The sequence below is a fragment of the Acomys russatus genome, chromosome 25 (assembly GCF_903995435.1).
Source record: "Acomys russatus chromosome 25, mAcoRus1.1, whole genome shotgun sequence".
In the NCBI taxonomy this organism is placed as follows: domain Eukaryota; kingdom Metazoa; phylum Chordata; class Mammalia; order Rodentia; family Muridae; genus Acomys; species Acomys russatus.
In genome coordinates, this window is record NC_067161.1 from 40,495,851 (window position 1) to 40,518,077 (window position 22,227).

The 22,227-nt window shown below is 45.5% G+C and overlaps 1 protein-coding gene and 2 pseudogenes across 1 annotated transcript; all 3 read left to right on the forward strand.

Moving 5' to 3' along the window:
• The first annotated feature begins 576 nt into the window (after window positions 1-576).
• LOC127208381 (putative olfactory receptor 2W6) lies at window positions 577-1,529 on the forward strand. The gene is given in 2 exon segments (XM_051167821.1): window positions 577-1,363; window positions 1,366-1,529. Coding segments are annotated over 2 exon segments (951 nt in total).
• Window positions 1,530-11,420: 9,891 nt separating this feature from the next.
• Window positions 11,421-12,659, forward strand: LOC127207934 (putative olfactory receptor 2W6; annotated as a pseudogene).
• An 8,745-nt stretch (window positions 12,660-21,404) lies between these two features.
• On the forward strand, window positions 21,405-21,520 carry LOC127208871 (uncharacterized; annotated as a pseudogene).
• Window positions 21,521-22,227: the final 707 nt, after the last annotated feature.

Sequence of the window (22,227 nt, forward strand, 5' to 3'; positions counted from 1 at the left end):
AGCTGGTCCTTCATATTTTTTTTCTTTTTTATTAATTTATTCTTGTTACATCTCAATGTTTATCCCATCCCTTGTATCCTCCCATTCCCCCCCCCCCCCGGTCCTTCATATTTTTATACATGCTATTTGTTTTTTTTTTTGTTTTTTTTTTTTTTATAAATTTTGCTTATTCTGCCACGTGCCAAATTCTTGTATTTAAAATATACAATGGCAAATTGTACAGAAACTGCAAAGAAACAATTCTCAGGCCTAGAATTCTATAACGCTGTCTAATGCCTGGGGTCTCCTGATCCCCTGGGAGTCATTTCTCAAACCGTATTTTAGTGAGTATTATTATCATGAACTTTAGCTTGCTCCTACTCTCTGTCATTATTCATATACAGTGGCCTCCAATGAGGGCAGCTGCACAGTCCTCCCCCCCCCCCCCCCGCAGGCCTTCAGTTACACAGCTTTGCATGTGACTATTACTTAAGTGTATGCTTTTTTTTTAAAAAAAAGGAAAGAAAGAAAGAAAGAAAGAAAGGTCAAATAACTTTCCTCTCATATTCTTATGTTGTTTCTTCACAAGAGCTGGTGATGGTGATGGGAAAAAACAATGGCAGCTCCCTGCAGGCCTTCATCCTGGTGGGCTTTTCTGATCGGCCTAGACTGGAGATGATTCTATTTGCTTTTATTTTAATCTTTTATGTCCTCACTCTGTTGGGCAACACCGCGATCATCCTCCTGTCAGTCATAGACTCCAGGCTCCACATGCCCATGTACTTTTTTCTTGGGAACCTATCTTTCCTGGACCTTTGCTTTACCACCAGCATTGTCCCCCAGCTGCTGTGGAACCTCTGGGGGCCAGATAAGAGCATCACCTACCACGGCTGTGTAGCTCAGCTCTACATCTATATGGTGCTGGGCTCCACCGAATGCGTCCTCTTGGCAGTCATGTCCTACGACCGCTATGTGGCTGTCTGCCGGCCCCTGCACTACACTGTCGTCATGCACCCGCGCCTCTGCCTGCAGCTCGTGAGTGTGGCCTGGTGCTGCGGCTTCCTAAACTCGTTTGTCATGTGTCCTCAGACGATGCAGCTCTCCCGGTGTGGGCATCGAAGGGTGGACCACTTTCTCTGCGAGATGCCTGCCCTCATTGCCATGTCCTGTGAAGACACCACGCTTGTGGAGGCTTGCGCTTTCGTCCTGGGGGTGGTCCTTCTCCTGGTGCCCCTCTCCCTCATCCTTCTCTCTTACGGCATGATTGCCGCCGCCGCTGTGCTGAGGATTAAATCAACGGCGGGGCGCAGGAAAGCCTTCAACACCTGCTCTTCGCACCTGATCGTGGTCTCGCTCTTCTACGGCACCATCATCTACATGTACCTGCCCCAGCCAACAGCTACTCCCAAGATCAAGGCAAATTTCGGACTCTCTTCTACACCATCGTCACGCCCAGTGTCAACCCCCTCATCTATACTCTGAGGAACAAGGACGTGAAGGGGGCAGTGAGGAAGCTCCTGGGATGGGAGAAAGGGGCTGGAGAATCTTAAGCAAAAGGAACGTTTGACCAACACAAGGTGGGCACAGCAGCCTTGTCCAAAGTCTTTGAGACTAAAACTGCTTTTGGGTTTCATTTTTAGAATGCGCTTGCATGTATGGGATGAAATAGCTTTGAGGGGGAAGAACCCCTAAGCTACAATGAAGCTCATCTGTATTTCATAAATACCCTATATACATACATAGTCTGAAAATAACTTCACACAGTATTTTTAGTGCACCTGTGCTTTGCCTATGGCCCGTTTCATGAGGTCAGAGCTGCAATGTCCCACGCACAGTGAGTGTCGTGTTGGTTCTCAGAAAGCTTGGCATTCTAGAAACTTAGATTTTGGATTTTCAGATTGAGGATGCCCAACCTGAGGAGGTGATTTGTGTTGCATTGGTATCTTGGGTGTGTGGCACCCATGTGGAGAAGTAGTGATCAGAGGAGAGTTGGCAGACGTTAATGCCTCTAAGTCTGAGACTGAATCGGTCTTGCGTCTTCAGATGGGAAGCATCGTCTCCATATCAGTAGGCATGGCTCTGGGATGCCTTTCCTCTATGTTTTCCTTATCTTTATCAATTCCACAAATTCATGGCACCTACAGAGCTATTTTAATCACAGTAGGACACTAAACAGCCCGCGCACAGTGTGGTGGACACCAAAGAAAATGAGACCACAAAATGGCCTTTTTTCAAAGCTGCCACATTTATGACTGTGGTACTGTTCACGTTGGAAGACATCAACATCAGTAAAATCATAGCTCTTTGTTCTAGCAATGTGCAGGCTCCCGGGGTTCGCCCTTTAAGCCGCCATTTGAATAGGAAGAGCTGGCTCCATCACCCGCACCTTCTTCCTCGGTGTTTTCCATAGCAAAGTACTTCCAGGAAGGCTGACTACGGTTAGGAAAGCAAAGGACACATTGCTCAGTTGATGGACCTATAGACTGTTTCCAATTTCTGCCTATTATAAACAGAGCAGCAACAAGCATGGATGAGCAAGAGTCTCAATAGTAGGATGTTGAGTCCTTTAGGCGCATGCCCAAGACTGGTATAGCCGGATCCTGAGGGAGATCTGTCCCCAACTTCCCAAGGAACTGCCACACTGATCTCCATAGTAGCTGTACAATTTTGCACTCCAACCAGCAATAAATAAATGTTTTCCTTTCTCCATGTCTTCTCCTGCATGAGCTGTCATTTGTTTTATTGATCTTGGCTATTCTGAGTGGTCTAAGATGAACTCTCAGAGTAGTTTGCATTTACATTTCCCTGAGGGCTAAGGGTGTTGTGTATTTGCCTTAGTGTTCCCCAGCCATTTGTGTTTCGTCTTTTGAGAGCCCTCTATCTTGTTACGTACACCAGTTCTTACTGGGATGTTTTGATGGTCAGTTTTTTAATGTAGTCTAGATATTAACCCTCTATGAGATGTAGAGTTAGTAAGGATCGTTCCCCATTCTGTAGCTGCTGCTTTGCTGGAAGGACGGTGTCGTTTACCATGCAGAAACGTTCCAGCTCCCGAGGTTCCCTCCTATTCTCTGTTCAGCTCCCAAGCCTGCTCTGTGGCCCCGATCAATCAGCAGGGGCTTGATTACAGTAAATTTTTGTCATCTGCATTGACCTGGTGCTTGAGTTGTGTTGGATCTAAGTGGACCCCACAACACCACCAGCAGTTCTTTTTATTATTCAGTATTGTTTTTGACTATATTTACGTGAGTCTCTATATAAAGTTGAATTTTTTTCAAGTTATGTGAAGAATTGTGTTGGAATTTTGATGAGGATTACATTGAATCTGTAGATGATTTTAGGTAGGATGCCACTTTTACAATATTAATCATACTGGTCTGTAAGTTTGAGAGATCTTTCCACCTTCTGGTATCTTCTTCAGTGTATTTTTTTTTTTTTTTTTTTTTTTTTTTTTTTTTTTGCTTTTTTAAGACAGGGTTTCTCTGGGTCACTAAGCTGTCCTAGACTCCCTTTGTAGACTAGGCTGGCCTCGAACTCACAATGATCTGCCTGCCTCTGCCTCCTAAGTGCTGGGATTAAAGGCATGCACCACCATGCCTGCCTCTTCTTCAATGTCTTAAAAATTTTTTTCTTATATAATTCTTTCACTTGATTGTGTATATATTGTTTATATATGTGCATATAGACAGATAGACATACGTTACACACATTATCATTTGTATATAGGAAAGCTACTGATTTGTGTGTGTTAATTCTGAATCCTGCTGCTCTGCTGAATGCTTATTAGCTACAGAATTTCCTAGTAGAGATTTTAGGGTCCTTTTTAAATACAAAATTATATCATCTACAACTAAAGATACTTTGACTTTTTCTTTTCTATTTGTATCCCCTTGACCCTTGACCTCCTTCAGTTGTTTTGTTGTTCTGGCTGAGTCTTCAAGTACTACTGGTATGAGGAGAGAGGTCAGCCTTGTCCTGATCACGCTTTGGGGGGGAATGTTGAGTTTCTGTCCATCCGGCTGATGCTTGGCCGCAGGCTTGCTGAGGATCATCTTCATTGTGTTGAGCAATGTCCTTTGTATTTTTAGTCTTTCCAGGACTTTTATCCTGAAGAGATGTCATTTATTTACTTGTTTGTTTGCTTGATTGCTTGCTTGCTTTGGATTTCCCAGACAAGGTTTCTCTGTATCGCCCTGGAACTTGCTCTGTAGGCCAGACTGACCTCAAACTTAGAGGTCCTTCTGTCTCTGCCTCCCAAGTGTGGGGGTTAAGGGCGTGAGCCACCACCTTGCTAGATGTTGGCTTTTATCAAAGGCCTTTTCTGCAGCTAACAACATGATCATGTTTTGTCTCTGTTTGTTTATATGGTGGATTGCACTTAGTGATTTACACATAGTGAAGGATCCCCACATCTCTGGGATGAAGCCAACTTGACTGTGGTAGATGATCTTTTTGATGTGTTCTTGAATTCAGTTTGCAAGTACTTTATTGAGAAGTTTTACATTTTACATTTGTGTTCATAAAAGATATTGGTTTATACTTTTCATTTGGGAGGTAGTCTTTGTGTGGATTTGATATCAAAATACTGATAATAGTGGCTTTGCAAAAAAAAAACAGAATTAGGAAATGTCTCTTCAGTTTCTATTTTGTGAGGGTCTGTTAGAATTCTCTGCTGAATCTATCTGGCACTGGGGTTGTTATTGTTTTTGGAAGAGTTCTAATAACTGCTTCTATTTAACTATTTAACTAAGGGCCATGTCTGTTTAAATTGCTTATTTGATCTTGATTTAACTTTGGTGCTTTGTATATATCAAGATGTTCATCTATTTCTTTTAGGTTTTCCAGTTTGGGAGAATACAGCTTTTTAAAGTGTGTCCTTATGAGTCTCTGAATTTTTCTCAATGTCTAGTGTCATGTTCCCTTTTCATCTCTTCATTAATTGTATTAATTTGGATGTTCTCTTTCATTCTTTTAGTTAATTTGGCTAAGGGCTTGCCAATTTTGTTGATTTTCTCAAAGATCAATTCTTTGAGAATGTTAGTGTTAATTCTTCATTTCACTGATTTTTGTTTGGCTGGTTTTGGCTTTTCAAGACAAGGTTTCTCTGTGTAACCTTGGCTATCCTGGACTTGCTTTGTAGACCAGGCTGGCCTTGAACTCACAGGGATCCACCTACCTCTGCCTCCCAAGTGCTGGGATTAAAGGTGTGCACCACCACCACCCAACTGTTTGTTTCTATTTCATTGATTTTAGTCATGAGTTTGATTATTATTTTCCATCTACTCAATTTGGGTATTATTTCTTCTTGTTGTTCTAGAGTTTTCAGGTATGTTGTTAAGTTACTAACATGAAATCTCTCCAGTTTTATAAACACTTATTCTTATGAAATTACCTCTTAGAACTGCCTTCATTGTATCTCATAGGTTTGTGTATGTTGTGTTTTCATTTAATTCAAAAAAAGGTTTTCATTTTCTTTTTGATTACTGTCTTGACCCATTTTTTTTTCATTCAATATTGAGTTGTTCAGTTCCCATAAGTTTATAGACTTTCTATATTTCTGTGGACTTTCTTCTGCCTCCACCCCATCCTTGGATTTATGCAGAGCACTTCATCTTCTTAAGTGAGGAAAAGACTTCAGGATGAGATTTTTCTTTAAATTTCAAAGTATTGTATTATTAAATATAACTAATGTGGTTCAAAATTAAGTAGAGATAACAATATTTGTTATTGTTAACAGTTTTTGCCGGTGGTGTTTTTATAATATAACTTTCTGATTCTCTTTCTACTATATGTAGTCAGGGCATCATAATGCACTCCATACACATGCATAAGAGATACTTACCAAGTAAAGCACAGTCATACAGCTGGACAAACATTATAGTGTTTCTGTGCAAGTCAGATTATTTTAAAGTTTATTTACATTACTTACTAACTGATACATTTTTTTGCCCCAGAAACAGCTCTATGTTTTCTATCTGATGGCTCTCTCTTATCAGTTGTTCAAGATCCAGTCAAAAGTTGGTGGTGACTGGGACCCTTCCTCCCTGTTGCTTCCTTTTCAGTACTGGAAGGTGCTATGAGGACTGGTGGAGGAGAGAGGTCAATGGCATTCCTAACCACCTGTGAACCTGTGAACCACATTGTGCACTAGTGTGACAAGTTACACCAATGGTGCGACAGTGGTAGGAATGTTACAGGAGTAGCCAACTGATTTGCTATTGGACTTAAGGCTCACTTTACAGGAGGAAGCACATGCCAGCTATTGTAAATCTGGCCAAGAATCTGTGGCTTGGAAGCTAATATAGCCTAGATCAAAGAAGTAAACCTTTTAGCATTGAGTGGGGAGGGACACCCTATCCGAGGAGCAATTGACAGTTGATGGCTGCTGGGAGGGGAAGTCCATTTTCTTTAAGGGAATGACCCCTTGTAGGGCGATCACGCTTCTGCGGATGGCGCCACACCCTTGTGCACATGGGCAGCACTGAGTGGACTCAGTGGTAGTTGAGAGAGAGGACACAAAACTGGGAAAGGTGGTAGGACATGAAAGTGGCTCTGAGAGGTGTTAGGAGAAGAGAAAGTGACTCTGATCACAACGTATGGTAAGTATGTGATTGTATATGAAATAATCAAGCTACTAATCAAATGCCATGTTAAAATTCAAAAACAAAAATATGAGTTTTGATGTATGTAATACCTCAATAAATCAAAAAAAAAATTAAAGCATCCAAGTAAAAGCCCTTACAAATTTCCTATCTAACAGAAATGAACTACACACCAGAGTTCTACTTATTATTCTTTACTTCCTAATTTCTATAATTGAGTGCAGAAGTTGCTGCAAAAGACGCTGGGTGAGAGTCAGGGCTTAGGGGCACTATTTAATGAACCATTTTGGAAGGAGTCATTGAAATGTATTTTTCTTACTGTACTGACTTTCTTTTAAAGCCTTTTAATAAAGTAAACACACAATGCTGCGGGCTTCATCATGGTGTTTGCTGGACACACACCCAACCCAAGGACTCCACAGTCTACCCCAGAGGTTCTCACATCCCACACACTTATTCCTCACTATTCACAAAAGCTAAGGCAGCGAAATCAGCCTAGATGTCCATCTGTGGACGAGTGGGTAATGAAAAGATGGCACACGCGACACAACTGAATTTTACTCAGCCATAAAGAAGAGCAAACTTACGAAATTTCAGGAACATGGATGTGTATAGAAATTGTTATATTAGGTGAGGAAATCCAGACTCAGAAAACCAGATAAGGCATGTTCTTTCTCATGTGTGTCTGAGCTTATGAGTATTATATGTGTGGAGTTAGGTCATCAAAGCAGAAGGCGGCTGTGGGAGGTGACATAGATGTTTTAAGGAAGGGGTGGGGGAAATATTAGAACACATATCACACGAAAGTGAAAAGAGTATTATTGAGGGTGGAAACAAAAAAGGGAGTGAGAGACGGGCGTGGTGGCCCACGCCTTTAATCCCAGCACTCGGGAGGCAGAGGCAGGCCGATCGCTGTGAGTTCGAGGGCAGCGCATCTGTCCAGAAATGACAGGTTTAGCTCGGCTCAAGCTGTGCTGTAGAAGGGTTGCAAGGAGCCACGGCCAGTGTTTCTCAGGAACCTGTGAATGGGTTTCTGCACTCAGAAAGGGACACTTCTCTTGGAGAGGATCAAAGGCCATACTGGCCCCCAGACTCCTTCATGCTCTGTTGCAGATCGTCCTGGCCGTGTCTGGTCTGCTTCTTTTTCTCTCTGCTTTGGACTCTCCCAGATGCCTCTGTGTCCTCCCCCCACCCCACCCCCACCCCCGGCTACAGTAAAAACCTTCTCTCTGATCATGAAGCAGACATTTTGGTAGCTTCTTTCTTTTTGTTTGTTTGTTTTGAGACAGGGTCTCTCTGAGTAGCCTTGGCTGTCCCAGACTCACTTTGTTGACCAGGCTGGTAGCTTCTTTCTTGTGCCTTCACTAACAGAAACTATTATCATAATAAAATGTAAATGTATTAAGCAATTTTTAACCTTTATCGTTTGTACTATAGTCACTGTATTATTTTGATACCTCATTTACTTCTAATTTTACTAGAAAAACTCATGTCATGTTTGTTCATTTAAAAAAATCTGTCCTCTCATATCACTGTTTTGCTCAAATTGTATTCACGTTTTTTTTGATCATTTCAACAATATTCATAAGTTTGCAAAATGTAATTTGTTTATTCTGTCAATCTCCTTTCTATCTGTTGTCAATGTGTGAGTGAGATAGATAAGAATCTTCCGAGCCGGGCAGTGGTAGCGCACACCTTTAATCCCAGCGCTCTGGAGGCAGAGGCAGGTGGATCCTTGTGAGTTCGAGGCCAGCCTGGTCTACAAAACGAGTCCAGGACAGCCAAGGCTACACAGAGAAACCTTGTCTCGGCGGGGGGGGGGGGGGGGGGGGGGGAGGGGTGGAGAATCTTCCACAAGCTGCTCTCTGAGGTTTTTTAAAATCTTAGTGTGAGGAGGATTGGGTTAAAATTAAAGTTCATTATGTAAAACAGTTTGTAATTTGAAATGTGGATTTTTTTTTAAGGATAGGAGAAACTAAACCCAATAACTTTGCAACTTAAAAAAAAAAGTGCTCAGCCAATCCACTGTAGTCAAACAATGAATACACTAAGGAGAAATTATTTCTCCTCCTGTTTCTGGATTTGGTTCATTTTAAGGGATGTATTTTAAATTAACTTACTGTCGAGACTAATTGCCTTTCTCTATACCCACTACATAAAAGTCTCCTGAGTGTCATTTCGCTGAGTTATTCCTTCCAACTCGTGGGAATGGGGGGAGGGGACCCAGGGAATTCAGAGTTATAAATAACTTATCTTCTTACGAAGAACTCTATAGGAGCTCGGGTCTGGGCCTTTTATAAATCTCTCCTGTTCACTATGGGAAAGAAATACCAGGGTGGGGACAGGGACTCTGTGTCACCCACCCCACCCCCCATTTCCGGAGAGTAAGTAGAGGGCGATAGAGTCTGTAGTCAGGGAAGGCTGCTTATCACGGTAAACATGGTGTGTTCACCAAGTCCTGAATAGTTGAATCTCACTTCCAGGGCCAGTCTTTCAAAGAAAACGTTTCTCTCCTCGTTTTTTAAGTTTTACCTGGCAAATGAAAGCAAACACCAAGTCAATGTTTGACCACTCTTGACTTTACTCCCTAGATAGCTGCTGTTTAACTGGGTTAAGGTTTCCCATCAACAGAGGATCATCTTTCTCTTCAGAAAACCCTCTTTAATTTTTATCATCCATGAAGCTACTGCTATGGTTTGACTACGTGCCCAAAGTCCATGTGTTGGACCCTGACTACCCAGGGCAGCAGCCCAAAGGCTCTTCCCGAAGCACGGGATTAATACTGCTATTATCGTGGGTCTGGGTAAGTTATCCTATAGGTGAGCTCTGGATGAATAATGACTCCAATCTCTCTTCTGCCCTAGCGTTAGATGGTAGAGCAAAGAGGTACTCAGCAAATGTGTCCCCAGGGTCCTGAGCTTCCAAAACTGGAAAGAACTGTAAACCAAATACATTTCTGTTTGTTACAGACCATCCATTCTCAGGTATTTTGTTGCAGCAGCACAGAATGGACCAGAAAAGCATCCCCACCTTTTGCTGAGCACTTAACGGCTTTACACCTGTCAGCTTACACTACATGCTGCTCTAAACATTATCAGAAAATGTGGGTTTGCTACAGGCAATGAATTAAACCCATTAATTTATTTATACCACCAGTATTCCAAGAGTCTGCCTCAGACAGCCTACATATTGTTTTTAAAAACCTGTCTTCTATGATTTTGTAGTTGGGTTTTCATCAGCAGCCATGGACTATGGCATTCCTTTACCGAGAAAATAGCCCATGACCTTCAGTTAAAGAATGTGGTCAAAAGAGCCTCCCCTTTAGGCATTTTCTTTTTGCATCTTTGAACATATTATATTTACTTTCTACATCTACTTTCCATTCATTATATTACTGGATTTCCTTTTCTAAAAGTGGAACCAAAGAGTGGTTAGAGTGTAAACACAAGGCAGGTAACAGTCTGTTGGCTTGGGGCATGGTGGGGTGTGTCGGAGGGCAGCTACCGGCTTCCGTAGCCCAAGACCGGGGCTGCAACTCTTCTTACGGAAAAGGCCAAGCACTGAAAACCATCTCTGGGCATATTCCAGCCTTTGGCAATCGGGTTTTCACTTGGGAAAATGTCCTGGCTCCCCTTTCGTCCCTTTTAACAAAAGATGGTTTTGTTACCTCATCTGGGTGCAACATCACAATCCCGGATGGACACAGTTTCTTCTGGCAGCACTTAGAGATGTAGGTCATTCTGAGGAACAGATGTTGCTGTAGGGTTTTTTTTTTTTTTTTCCAAGACAGGGTTTCTCTGTAGAGCTCTGGCTGTCCTGGAACTCACTCTGTAGACCAGGCTGGCCTCAAACTCATAGAGATCCACCTGCCTCTTCCTCCCAAGTGTTGGGATTAAAGGCGTGTGCCACCACGCCTGGCTCTGGAGAGATGGCGCAGCCATTAAAGGCTAGGCTCACAACCAAAAGTATAACAGCCTGGTATTTCTAAGCAGACTACTTACAAGTGAATTCTTGCTTGCAGGCCAGGATCTTCAAACACTGGTGCTTTGAGAAACCTGAAAATCCAACAAGTCTCGTATTTGTGAGACATTTTGCTCATTTTTTTTTTTCCTGCATGCCATGATTTTCATAAAAACTCTGCACAATGAAAGCTGCTCTGGGTCTCTTAGGCAAGGTCACTTGAATCACTAAGTCCCAATCAGTAACTTCTCAGAGGCTGGAACATTTAGGACCATGGGCTCTCAATTTCCTGGGAGCAGAGCTACTGTGAGTGACTTGTCATGTTGTGCCTCAATCCCTTCTAACCTATAATTCGTGGCACAAGATTCTAAGAAAAGTAGGCAATAAAAATGATCTATGATAACCGAAACATGGACATGGAATGAGGAAATGAGAGATCCAATCAGATTGCGTGAAACAATTTCACAAAATGAAAAGGTGATTGTATCAAATTTTTGGAAAGCACTGCAATCTTAGAAGACTCTCGCAAAAGCGACTTTAAACATGTTACTTTATTTCTAAAAATATCAATAAAAGCTTCTCTTTTTTTTTTTCTTCAAAATAAAGATTTTTCTGAACATTTATCCAGGAACCTTAACTGACGGATTAGAGTGCTATTTAGGGGGAGGTTTGAGCTGCTATCCACGGCTGACAAATATCTTTTTCTAGTATCCCGCATGACAGCCGAGCGGTAAGCAAGACGCCACAGCTTACAGTGCGGATGGCGTGGCAAACTGTGTCCCTGCTGGGGACTGTTCGTTTTCTAAATCAGCTTGGCTGTTTTCTAATACCTGCCATGTTATGTCCTGCCTTCTAAACAGGTATGTGAGGGCACAGCCAATGGAGACCAATGAAAGCTCTGGGGACTTCATTCTCCTAGGCTTCTCTGACCGGCCCAGGCTGGAGATGGTCCTCTTCGTTGTCAATATGGTCTTTTACTTTCTGGCCGTCACAGGCAACTCCACCATCATCTTCCTTTGCCTGGTGGACCTCCGGCTGCACACACCCATGTACTTCTTCCTCAGCAACCTGTCCCTTCTCGACCTCTGCTACACCACAAGCAGCATCCCCCAGCTGCAGGTTAACCTCTGGGGACCCCAGAAGACTATCAGCTTCGTAGGGTGCGTCATTCAGCTCTTTGCCTTCCTGTCTGTGGGGGGCATTGAGTGCATCCTCCTGTCAGTTATGGCCTACGACCGCTTTGTAGCTGTCTGCAAGCCACTCCATTACCTGACCATCATGCACCCGCAGCTGTGCCTGAAGCTGGCAGCCTTTGCCTGGCTCAGTGGTATCGCCAATTCCATACTCATGTCCCCACTGACCATGTCTCTGGGGCGGTGCGGTCATCGCCGGATCAACCACTTTGTGTGTGAGATGCCGGCCATCATCCGTATCTCTTGTGTGGACACAAGCCGGGTAGAGGGCCTAGCGTTCTTCCTGGCGATCCCCATCGTCCTTGTGCCTCTCACTATGATCCTGGTCTCCTACGGCTACATTGCCGCGGCAGTCCTGAGGATCAGGTCTGCAGCTGGCCGGCGCAAGGCCTTCAACACCTGCTCCTCACACATGGTGGTGGTGTCTCTCTTCTACAGCACCATCATCTACATGTACATGCAGCCTGGGAATGTGGAAAGTCAGGACCAGGGCAAGTTTCTCACACTGTTCTACTGCCTGGTGACTCCCACACTGAACCCTTTCATCTACTCGCTGAGAAACAAGGACATGAAGGCGGCCATGTTGAAGGTTCTTGGGAAAGACAGAAGCTTGCTGGACGCTGGAGGGCACTGATGGGGCCTGGGACTCACCTCGGTTGTCCATTTGTTTCAGAACCAGCGTGAATCAGAGTGGCAGTAAGCCGATGGTGGTGAGGATGTGGGGGTCTTACATCCACCAGAGGTCCCAGATCAAGTGGTGTATATTACTGCCTGCCGGGAATAGAGCCCCCATGGCATTCGGGGAGATAGAGCTGCTCTCCAAAGATAGCAAAACAGATGGGAAGAAAAGAGACAGGTGGCTTCCTCTTTGCACAGAGTGGAGATGATGTTTTATTAGCAGCTGACCTGTGCTGTGATGCTCTAATGCCAACAGCAGTTCCGACACAAGAAGAAGGAGACACAACATGGCAGAATGGGTGTGCACATGGGTGTGTGTTGGAGAAGTAATGGCAGAACGCTTTCTTCCCCCATATAACTTGTGTTCTCGGGGGTGGGGGGGAGCGTGGGCGGGGGGGGGGGTTCCAGCTCTATTGCTCCACCCTGTGGAGATGACGCTGTCACTTTCTCAGGCTGTCTCCAGCCAACGCTCCTCCCCGCCCTGCCCAGACAACACAACTTCACGGTTTGACTACGAGCACTGCTTATTTTAAATTTTAAGTCATGGGCCCAAGGGTCACAAAATGAGCTGACTGACTGCAGCAGCTGTTTCAAAAGTAGCAGAAAAACAGAGCAAGCTGGTCCGCGGTAAGGTGAGTCAGCTGTGTGTTTTGATGTCACAAATGTGGGGTTTTTTTTTTCTTTTCTTTTGTTGGTTTTGAGGCAGGATCTCACTATATAGCCCAGTGACTCTCCTGCCTTTGTCTCCCAAAGGCTAGAATTGCAAATATTTGGATTATCATGTTTAGCTTTCTTTCAGTTGTTTTCTCTCTCTCTCTCTCTCTCTCTCTCTCTCTCTCTCTCTCTCTCTCCTTTTTCTCTTTCTCCTATTTCTTTAAAATCTTTCGTGATTCTAGCATGGAAGCCAGTTTATTGCAGGAGGGCTAGCTAAGATGGACAAGGATGAGGGGATCAAGGGCAGTGATGATGATACTAATTATGAAGAAATAAAATTTCTTTTTTTTTCTTTTCTTCTTAACATTTTATATGAATATATGAATTGCTCCCATTGGTAGAGTTTACTGTGTGAATACAGTGTATATTGATTGGTTGGACCCAGGCTGCCCTCTTCCTCTTCCTTGGGCCCTTATATTGTAAAATAAATGAACACTTAAGTGTTTCTAGTTTCTGGACTCTAATATTGTCTCTGGATGGTTGGTTTTGTATATCACCTTGGCTATGTTTGACCACACATCCAGCCAGATGTTGCTGTGAGGGTAGCCTGTCAGGTAATACTGACTCTTTCCTCATCAGCCTTTAGGTAAAGCAGATTATGTTTTACAGTTGATGGGCCTCTCCCAACCAGCGGAAGCTTTAAGAGGAAACACACTGGAGGAAGAGGAAAACTTTGTGGGTCTTCTCTTGGACTTCAGTGCCATTATCCCATTTCTAGTCTCTGTCCTGCCCTATGGATTTTGAACTGAGTCAGCCCTGAAGGTCTTTGCCTGTCTCTGTCTCCTCTCTCCTTTTCTCAGTTCTGTTTGGATAGCCCTGACTAGCAGTCCTTAATCTTCACTACTAATTTCCAAAAAGCTGTTGAGATTCACGTGTTTGACTAGCCACACATTTGTTTACTTGTAGTGCTGGGGATTTAACCCAGGGCCTTGCTCCCACTCCCTAAGAGCTGGGCAGCTGGGCACTAGCACTATGCTTGCTCTTTTCAAAACCCCTAAACTGTAGGTTCTACGGTTTTCGGGCCGCTTCCTCGTAGTCAAATGGCGCACACACACACACACACACACACACACACACACACACACACACACACACAAATACTGCTTCAACCTGCATAAGAGACCATCACAGAGAGAGAGAGAGAGAGAGAGAAAGAGAGAGAGAGAGAGAGAGAGAGAGAGCAACCATCACTGAGGGCATTGCTAATCAGTCTTCCAAGCAGGTCCAGGCTGCCGTCACCCATCAGGGTCCCTCCTTGGTGCCCTGTCATTCATTCTAACCTGGGGACCCAGTATACATCAAAAAAAAAATTCAGACATAAGGACTGACACCTGCCTGGAAAGGACCTCATACTGTCACTCAGAACTCCTGAGTGGATTCGTCACTCCCATAACAAGCCTGCTCCAGACCAGGCCAGAGATGGAGACCAGCTTACCTGGACTAGCTCACTTGGATCCACTCAAGCTATGACCATCTCCAAATCTGGGCTCCTCTTTGGTTATAGATTCCCTCTGAGTATGGCTAGACCATCTATTTATTCCTTTACTCTCATCTCCTTTCACACTGGGAAAATCCTGACAGAGACTCACTGGACTGAAGCCAAATAGCCTATGTTTACAACTGATCTCATGAAACTATTTGGGTTATTTGAAACAGGGTTTCTCTGTGTAGCCCTAGCCATCCTGGAACTCACTCTGTAGACCAGGCTGGCCTCGAACTCACGGAGCTCCACCTGCTCTCTCTACCTCCCAAGTTCTGGGACTAAAAGTGTGCTGTGCACCACCACCGCCTGGCGTAAAACTCCTAAACCTTCCCACAGTCAAGGCAAAAAGTTACCTTCTGACAGGCTTGGGGAGAATGCCTTCTAAAGCCCCACAGTATTGTAAGAACATTAAAAAGAAACATTATAAAAGATTAAAGATAATTTAGATAAGAGACAATAATAGCCAATTGGTGGTGACACATGCCTCTAATTCTAGCTCTCAGGAGATAGAGGCAGGTGGATCAAGGCCAATCTGGTCTACAGAGCTAGTTCCAGAACAGCCAGAGGTGAGTGAGACCCTGTCTCGGGGGGAAAAAAAAAGACAATAATAATTCTTACTATGATAAAATGTTTGATTCAAATCCATGGCTTACAACCCTCCTCATTGGCCTGAATGGCGCCTTATTCTTCCTGCTTATCAGACTTGCTGGGAGGCCTTATATACTAAAATTGCTTTTTAAAGTTCATTAGACAAAGAATTGCCTTGGGTAAGTTAATGATCCTTAGGACATAGTATTTATGCCTTAGCCAAGATCAAAGATTTGGAAGTATAAACAACAACAAAAAAGGTGTGTGGAAAAAAAAGGTGTGTGTGTGGTGGGGTGGGGGAGTTTGAAATGACTAAGGAAACACCATCCTGTGCCAACTTTATTTTATGTTTGCCTAGACATTTCTCAGCCTTCCACCCCCCAACAGCCTTGGCAACACTTTTTGGGACACTTCATGAACTTGACTGTGGTCCAAATGTATTATGTAGTGTCTGGAACATACGGCTGAGCATTGTAAAGGAAGGAGATGTTTCAAGGCCACTCTAAATCCTTCACTAATGTAATCCTCATGTCAAGGCCTGATGTAATGTAGCTTTTGTCTTTAAAAATGCTGTACACCTGATCTTGGGCCCCCAGAGACTTTGCAGTGGCACAGGCAACTCTTGGACTGGCCATTAATAAAAAAGACTCCAAACTTTGAATTAACTTAATCAGTATGGTTATCGATAATTATCTCACCTGGATGATTTCACTGTAACAGGATGCTGGTATATCACTCTTCTTGTACAATGTCTTCAAATATGGCTGTAAACACTTGGCCTCACGGATCATAGGATAACGGTTGAATTGCTCTACATCCGAACAAGTTCTTCAATGTCCGAGTGCACTGTTATAAAAATATTCTCATGTGCACCACTTTCTAATAAATCCTTTATAAGTCAGATGTGGTGGCACATAGCTGTAATCCCAGCACTCAAGGGGGCAGAGGCAGGTGGATCTCTGTGAGTTCGAGGCCAGCCTGGTCTACAAGGTGAGTCCATGACAGCCAAGACTACACAGACAAACCCTGTATCAAAAAACAGAAAAAACAAAAATCAAAACAAACAAACAAACAAACAAAAAAACACAGCTCTCCTGTGCATGAGGTTGACAACCACTCATCTGGCTTGAGACCTCAGGCCCTCCCACCCTGTCTTCCTTCTGTCACCTTATATGAGGTTCCAGCCTGTGTGGAGGTGTACTAGAGCTGGTGTGTGGTAGGCTGAGAAGGCTGCACGTTATTGGTTTACAGGCTCTTTCTTACGCACAGATGGGCTGTTTCTGTTACTACAGGTGGGACTGGCTTCGCAGAATCTTTTTTCCTTTCCTGTTCATTTCCTAGTCATCTGGATACCAGGGTACAAATGTTGAGCCAGGAATGGGGTCATAGTGTGTGTGTGTGTGTGTGTGTGTGTGTGTGTGTGTGTATTCTTCCACAACCTTATAGGCTTCCAGTAGAAGATGTGGCCCAAGTTAGAGGTATGTTTTCCCACCTCAAAGATTCAGATTAGAGAGCCGGGCGTGGTGGAGCACGCCTTTAATCCCAGCACTCGGGAGGTAGAGGCAGGCGGATCGCTGTGAGTTCGAGGCCAGCCTGGTCTACAAAGCAAGTCCAGGACAGCCAAGGCTACACAGAGAAACCCTGTCTCGAAAAACAAAACAAAAACAAAAAAGATTCAGATTAGAAGTGGAACTTTGCACTTCAAATTAGGCAAAATAATAAAAAAAAATAAAATAATAATAATAATAATAATAATAATAATAAAATCCCTCAAAGGTGTGCCCCTCCATTGTGGGGTTTTAGTTAATTCCAGATGTACCCAAGCTGATGACAACCAAGAGTAGCCATCACACGCAGTTAATGGAAAAGAACAAGACTGAAAGTCAGTCTGTCCTTGCTGTAGTCTGTCCATGTGCCTGCCAGCCACCCACAGTTCTAACCCTGATAGACATCCTAGCAGCTGAGGATACAGAGCCAAGTGGGCTCTCCCAAGGTGGCACACAGAAACAAAGTCAGCACCAGGTCCCTTCCCTTTCCACAAGGGTGCTGTTCCAGGGAGAGCTCAGCTTTCCTCCAGACTCCACTTCTAGTCCCAGGAATCATCTGAAGGTGGGATCTGTGCTTAGGAAGAGATGACTGCCAGGGGAAAAGGTGCTCTTCCCTCCCTGGCCTGCTCCGAAGCTGCCATTCTTCCTTGTTTTGGGGGTGTTTCTCTTCTGTGAATATGAGTTTGACACTGAGATGGTCTCTCTAGAAATGGAATCATTTGCCGCTTCTAACTGCCCTCCACAGAGCCTGTTCCCACACACATACAACAAGACTGACTGGCGACAGCCCATCCTGCCTCACGCCTGCTCTCAGAACCTGCTTGCAGGTTGTGAGCAATGGAGGGGGCTTGCGGGGGAGGGGAGTCACAGCCCATTTCTTTTCCTCCCCTTCTCTTTGTGTTTAGAGAGGGGCTCTTGTTTTTTTTTTTCCATGACACTAATTAACCCAAGAGTTTGTTAGGCTCTGTGCTGAGGAAAGCGGACACTGAGTCTCTCTTGAAATTCTAACAGGGGCCGGGCGTGGTGGCACACGCCTTTAATCCCAGCACTCAGGAGGCAGAGGCAGGTGGATAGCTGTGAGTTCGAGGCCAGCCTGGTCTACAAAGCGAGTCCAGGACAGCCAAGTCTAATACAGAGAGACCCTGTCGAAAAACAAAAATAAAAACAAAAACAAAGAAAAAAAGAAAGAGGAAATCTAACAGGTTTGCATGACAGCAGTGTGCCCAAGGTCTCATGGCAGGACTCAGCTATGAGCTACTGGGTTTCCAGCCTCTCTTCCTGGTTAGTCATCAAGTCAGGGTCTCTATGGAAGATGGTGGCCCTTCCCAGCCCTGCGGGTAGAACTGAAGGGGCCCTGGGAGGACTGTGACTGTCCTGCAAGGAGCCACAGGTGTTCAGAGTTCAAGAAAAAGGATATTTAAGCTGTGGAAGATGGTGGCCCTTCCCAGCCCTGCGGGTAGAACTGAAGGGGCCCTGGCACGGGGACGCAGAATGCACCCAGCAAGGACAGCAGCCACAAGACAGATGGGAACAGTCCCAGCAAAGAGACAAGACACGGAGGCTTTAAGCAGCACACTGTGTAGTTAATCATATATATATTTAATAGTATATCTAGGCAGTTTCAGGCCCCAGCTTATAAACTACTTTCTTCGTGTGTGCATGTGTGTGTGCGCGCACGTGTGTGTGTGTGTGTGTGTGTGTAATTTATTTTACGTGCATTGGTGTGAGGGTGTCAGACCCTTGGATCTGAAGTTACAGACAGTTGTGAGCTGCCATGTGGGTGCTGGGAATTGAACCCAGGTTCTTTGGAAGAGCAGACAGTGCTCTTAATCCCTGAGCCATCACTCCAGCTCAGAGAAAAGAGGCTTGCCTGACTGGGAATCGAACCTGGGCCATGGTGGTGAGAGCACCGAATCCTAGCCACTAGACCACCAGGGAGCATCCCACCTTCTTTCTATTTGGCTTTTATGCAGCACTCATTACTGGATACGTTATCATGTGTGTTACCTACCTCTGTTGGTGGGCATTTGTTCCCAATCTTGCTACTACCAGAAAATCATTCTGTGATAAATATTCATAAACTAGCTTGTCACAGGCAAGACACAAAGTGTCCATGTGGGATAATGCACATGGAGATGTACATTAACATTTTTAATAATGTCTATACCAACTCACATTACAGCAGTTCCGGAGCATTGCCCATCTGATAAGTTTCAGACTGCAATTTGGACTTACACTTCTCCAAGTATATATGACTAAATGTTTCTCCTTCATCTAAGAGCCATTTGTGTTTCTTGTTCTGTGAACTGCCTATTTTGTATTTCCATTTTTCTTTTGTCATTTTGGTTTATTGATTTATAGGAATATTTTACATAGTAAAGAAATTTGGGTCAGGCCGTGGTGGTGCATGCCTTTAAACCCAGCACTTTAGAGGCAAAGGCAAGCAGATCTCTGAGTTCGAGGCCAGCTTGATCTATGTAGTGAGTTCCAGGACAGCCAAGGCTACACAGAGAAACCCTGTCTCAAAGGGGGGGGGGGGAAGGAAAAGAAAGAGGTTTGAGTCTTGTGTGGAGTGACGTAACAATGGAAGCAAAGGAAGTCTGTCCTTTACACTACTTTTGCTCCCTAGGTCTCATGTCCAGACCAGCCCCTCATAGCTGTTAGTTCTTTGATTCTTTTTTTCTGTCTTCCTATTTCCTGCCTGTTTTGTCCTGGCTAAAATTCCCAGAGTTGGTTTCTGATTGTGAAAGGAAACTTGATGTCCACATTCCACCACATTAAGGTTCTTAGAAGCAGGGTCTGAACAGTGAGCTTCCCCCCCCCCCCAAGCGAGAGTACTCCACCCTATAACCTGCGTGCACGCGACCCTTAAGCCTTCTTAGTCAGCACAGACTTGGGTACTGCAGCCTCCTCTGGCCTGACCTCGCCTCACTGTCACTGACTGGAAGGTGATATGACTGACTATCTTTGGAAACTCTGAAGTATGGACAGAGAATGGCTGCTGTACTCGTGAGATCCTCCAAGGTCAGAGGCGGTGGGGCCTAACAAGCCTGCCCTGGTCACTGTGTGTGGTGGCTTGAAAGAGAAATTGTCCCCATCGTCTCAGCCATTTAAACACCCGGTGTCCAGGTGATGGCGCTGTTAGGGGAAGTTTGTGTAGGACAGTCTTGCTGGAGGAAGTGTGTCCCTGTGGGTGGGCTTGGAGAAGAAAAGCCTTGAACAAATCCCAGTTCACCGTCTCTGCTTTATACTCACGGTTGAGGTGTGAACGTCTGGCTTCTTGCTCCCACCCCTTTGCCTGCCACTTGCTGCTGTGTTTCCCGGGCATGACAGACCATTGTCTTTCTGGAACCATAAGCACATATCACTCTGCCTTCTATGAAGTTGCTCTTAGTCCTGCTTTTTATCAAAGAAATGAAAATGTAACTAACACACTGTGTTAAGGATGCAAACGGGCTGAGAACTGGCAAGTGCCCACACAGCAAGATCCCTTCATTGTGGGACCACACAGACACACAGACACACACAGACACACACATGCACACACGCACAGGAGGAGCTCAGAGTGGAGGATGCTACCAGGAAAAAATAGAAGGAAGGTCCCCTATGGTCACTGGCTCATTCTTGCACTGTTGTCTGCCTAACTTCCTGCCACCTCCCTGGTCACCCCTGGACCTTAAAGGAGCCACCTACCCTTAGATCCTGGGATTAATCTGGAGAAAACTGCTGTAGGGACAAGTCTTGCCAAGAAATCAGGTGCATCCCCCTCCCGGACAACAGCATCTTGCATAAGCCTGGGACCCCAAGCAAGAGCTCTGTGCTGGTATGTGGCAGGTATGTGCCTACATGGCCAGAGGGACTGGGTCACAGAGATAGTCAGGGAGCCCTTACCTTGATCCACCAAGCTTAAATGATAGGCAGCCCACAAGCATCCTGACAGGCTACTCTGTCACTGTCCCAGCAATCCTGCCAAGCCAGCCGGGAAACCTGTCCAGCCAGTACAGAGCCTGGGGATCGCAGTCTGCACTCCAAGGCACGTAGTATCAGGCCAGGGCCACAGTGGCTTTCCCAATCCAGGATGTCTCTGTATACAGGGTTCCTTCCAGAACTCTGTCCCAGGCCACACCCAGAGAGGGATGAAGTTCTTGCCTTTGTAAGACGCCAAGCTGGATTCCAGAATTCATTTGGTGGATCCTGAATAACCTGATCTAGGGCTGAGGACATGTGACACACAGGAGTCCACTGCCCACGGTAGAGCTTCTGGCCGTTCAGAGGAAGGGCAATTAGAAGCAAGTGGAGTGCCACGAATATGGGGTCACAAGTGCTAGAACACGAGGAAGGGATGGGGGGGGTGTAGCAAATTGAACCAAGAACAGAGGGACAGATAGTCAGGGAAGGTATGCTGGGAAATAGCCAAAGGCTCGCGGTGACGTCAAGGCCAGTGTGAACTGCAGACTGAATTCAAGGCTACCTTGGGCTACAGGGTTAGACATTTTACGTCTCAAAAAAAAAAAGCCAAAAAGGGACTGAGGTTGTGGCTTCATTGGTACACTGCTTGTCCAGCATGAAATCCTGGCTTCTGTCTCCAGTACTGCATTAAAAACTGGCATGATGATACATACCTGTAACTTCACTCATGAGGTGGAGGCGAGACAAGAAGCCCGCCCCTAGAGGCGCCGCAGGCGTGGCTGCTATGTCACATGTGCGTCAATAGGTGGCAGAGAAGAGAGAGGCTGTGTCTACGCTCAGGGTTCTGGCTTATGAACGCCTAACGTTCCCTGAAAAGAGCGAGCCTGAGGCTGACGACTAGTCAAGCATCAGGTAATTCCAGAAGGCTAAGAACCTCGCCTGGGGCCCATGTGCCCAGGCGGGAGTGAGGCCGAGACAGACGACCCTTGCGAGGGGCCACTCCGGCAAGCCCGGTTTGGAGCAACAAGCTGGGTGGGCGAAGAGGAAGCTTGAGACAACCACCAGACTACTAGACAGGCTCTATGCTCCCCGCCTCCGACTCCCCCCCCCCCGCCCCCCGGACAGGGAGCTAGCCGGAGGTGACCTGGCTGAGAGTCTGGTGCAGCGCAGGCCTGAGGGTGGGGCCACACCATGCCCGAGATGACCCTTGAGCGGCGCCATAGTGCCTGGGCAAGGCACTCCTGAGACCGCGCCTGAGGCAACCCCAGACACTCAGAGACCCTGGGCACCACTAAGGAAAGCAAGTACGTGGTAGAGCAGTGGAACTGGGCACAATAAAAGAGGCAGAACTGGAGACTCGAGGGTAGTGAGGAACAGCCTGGTGTGGGTAGCTGGTGATGCCACTTGGACCTATGATAGGGCCCTGGCCTGTGCTGCCACCCGGAGCCACATTTGGGTCTGTGGCCCTGCAGCAGCAGGGGTCTGTTACCACGAAGGGCCAGGCTGACATCTGTGGTCTGGGCTGCTTCCCAGGGACATGGGATATGCGAGAGCTGTGCAGAACTGGCCGCACC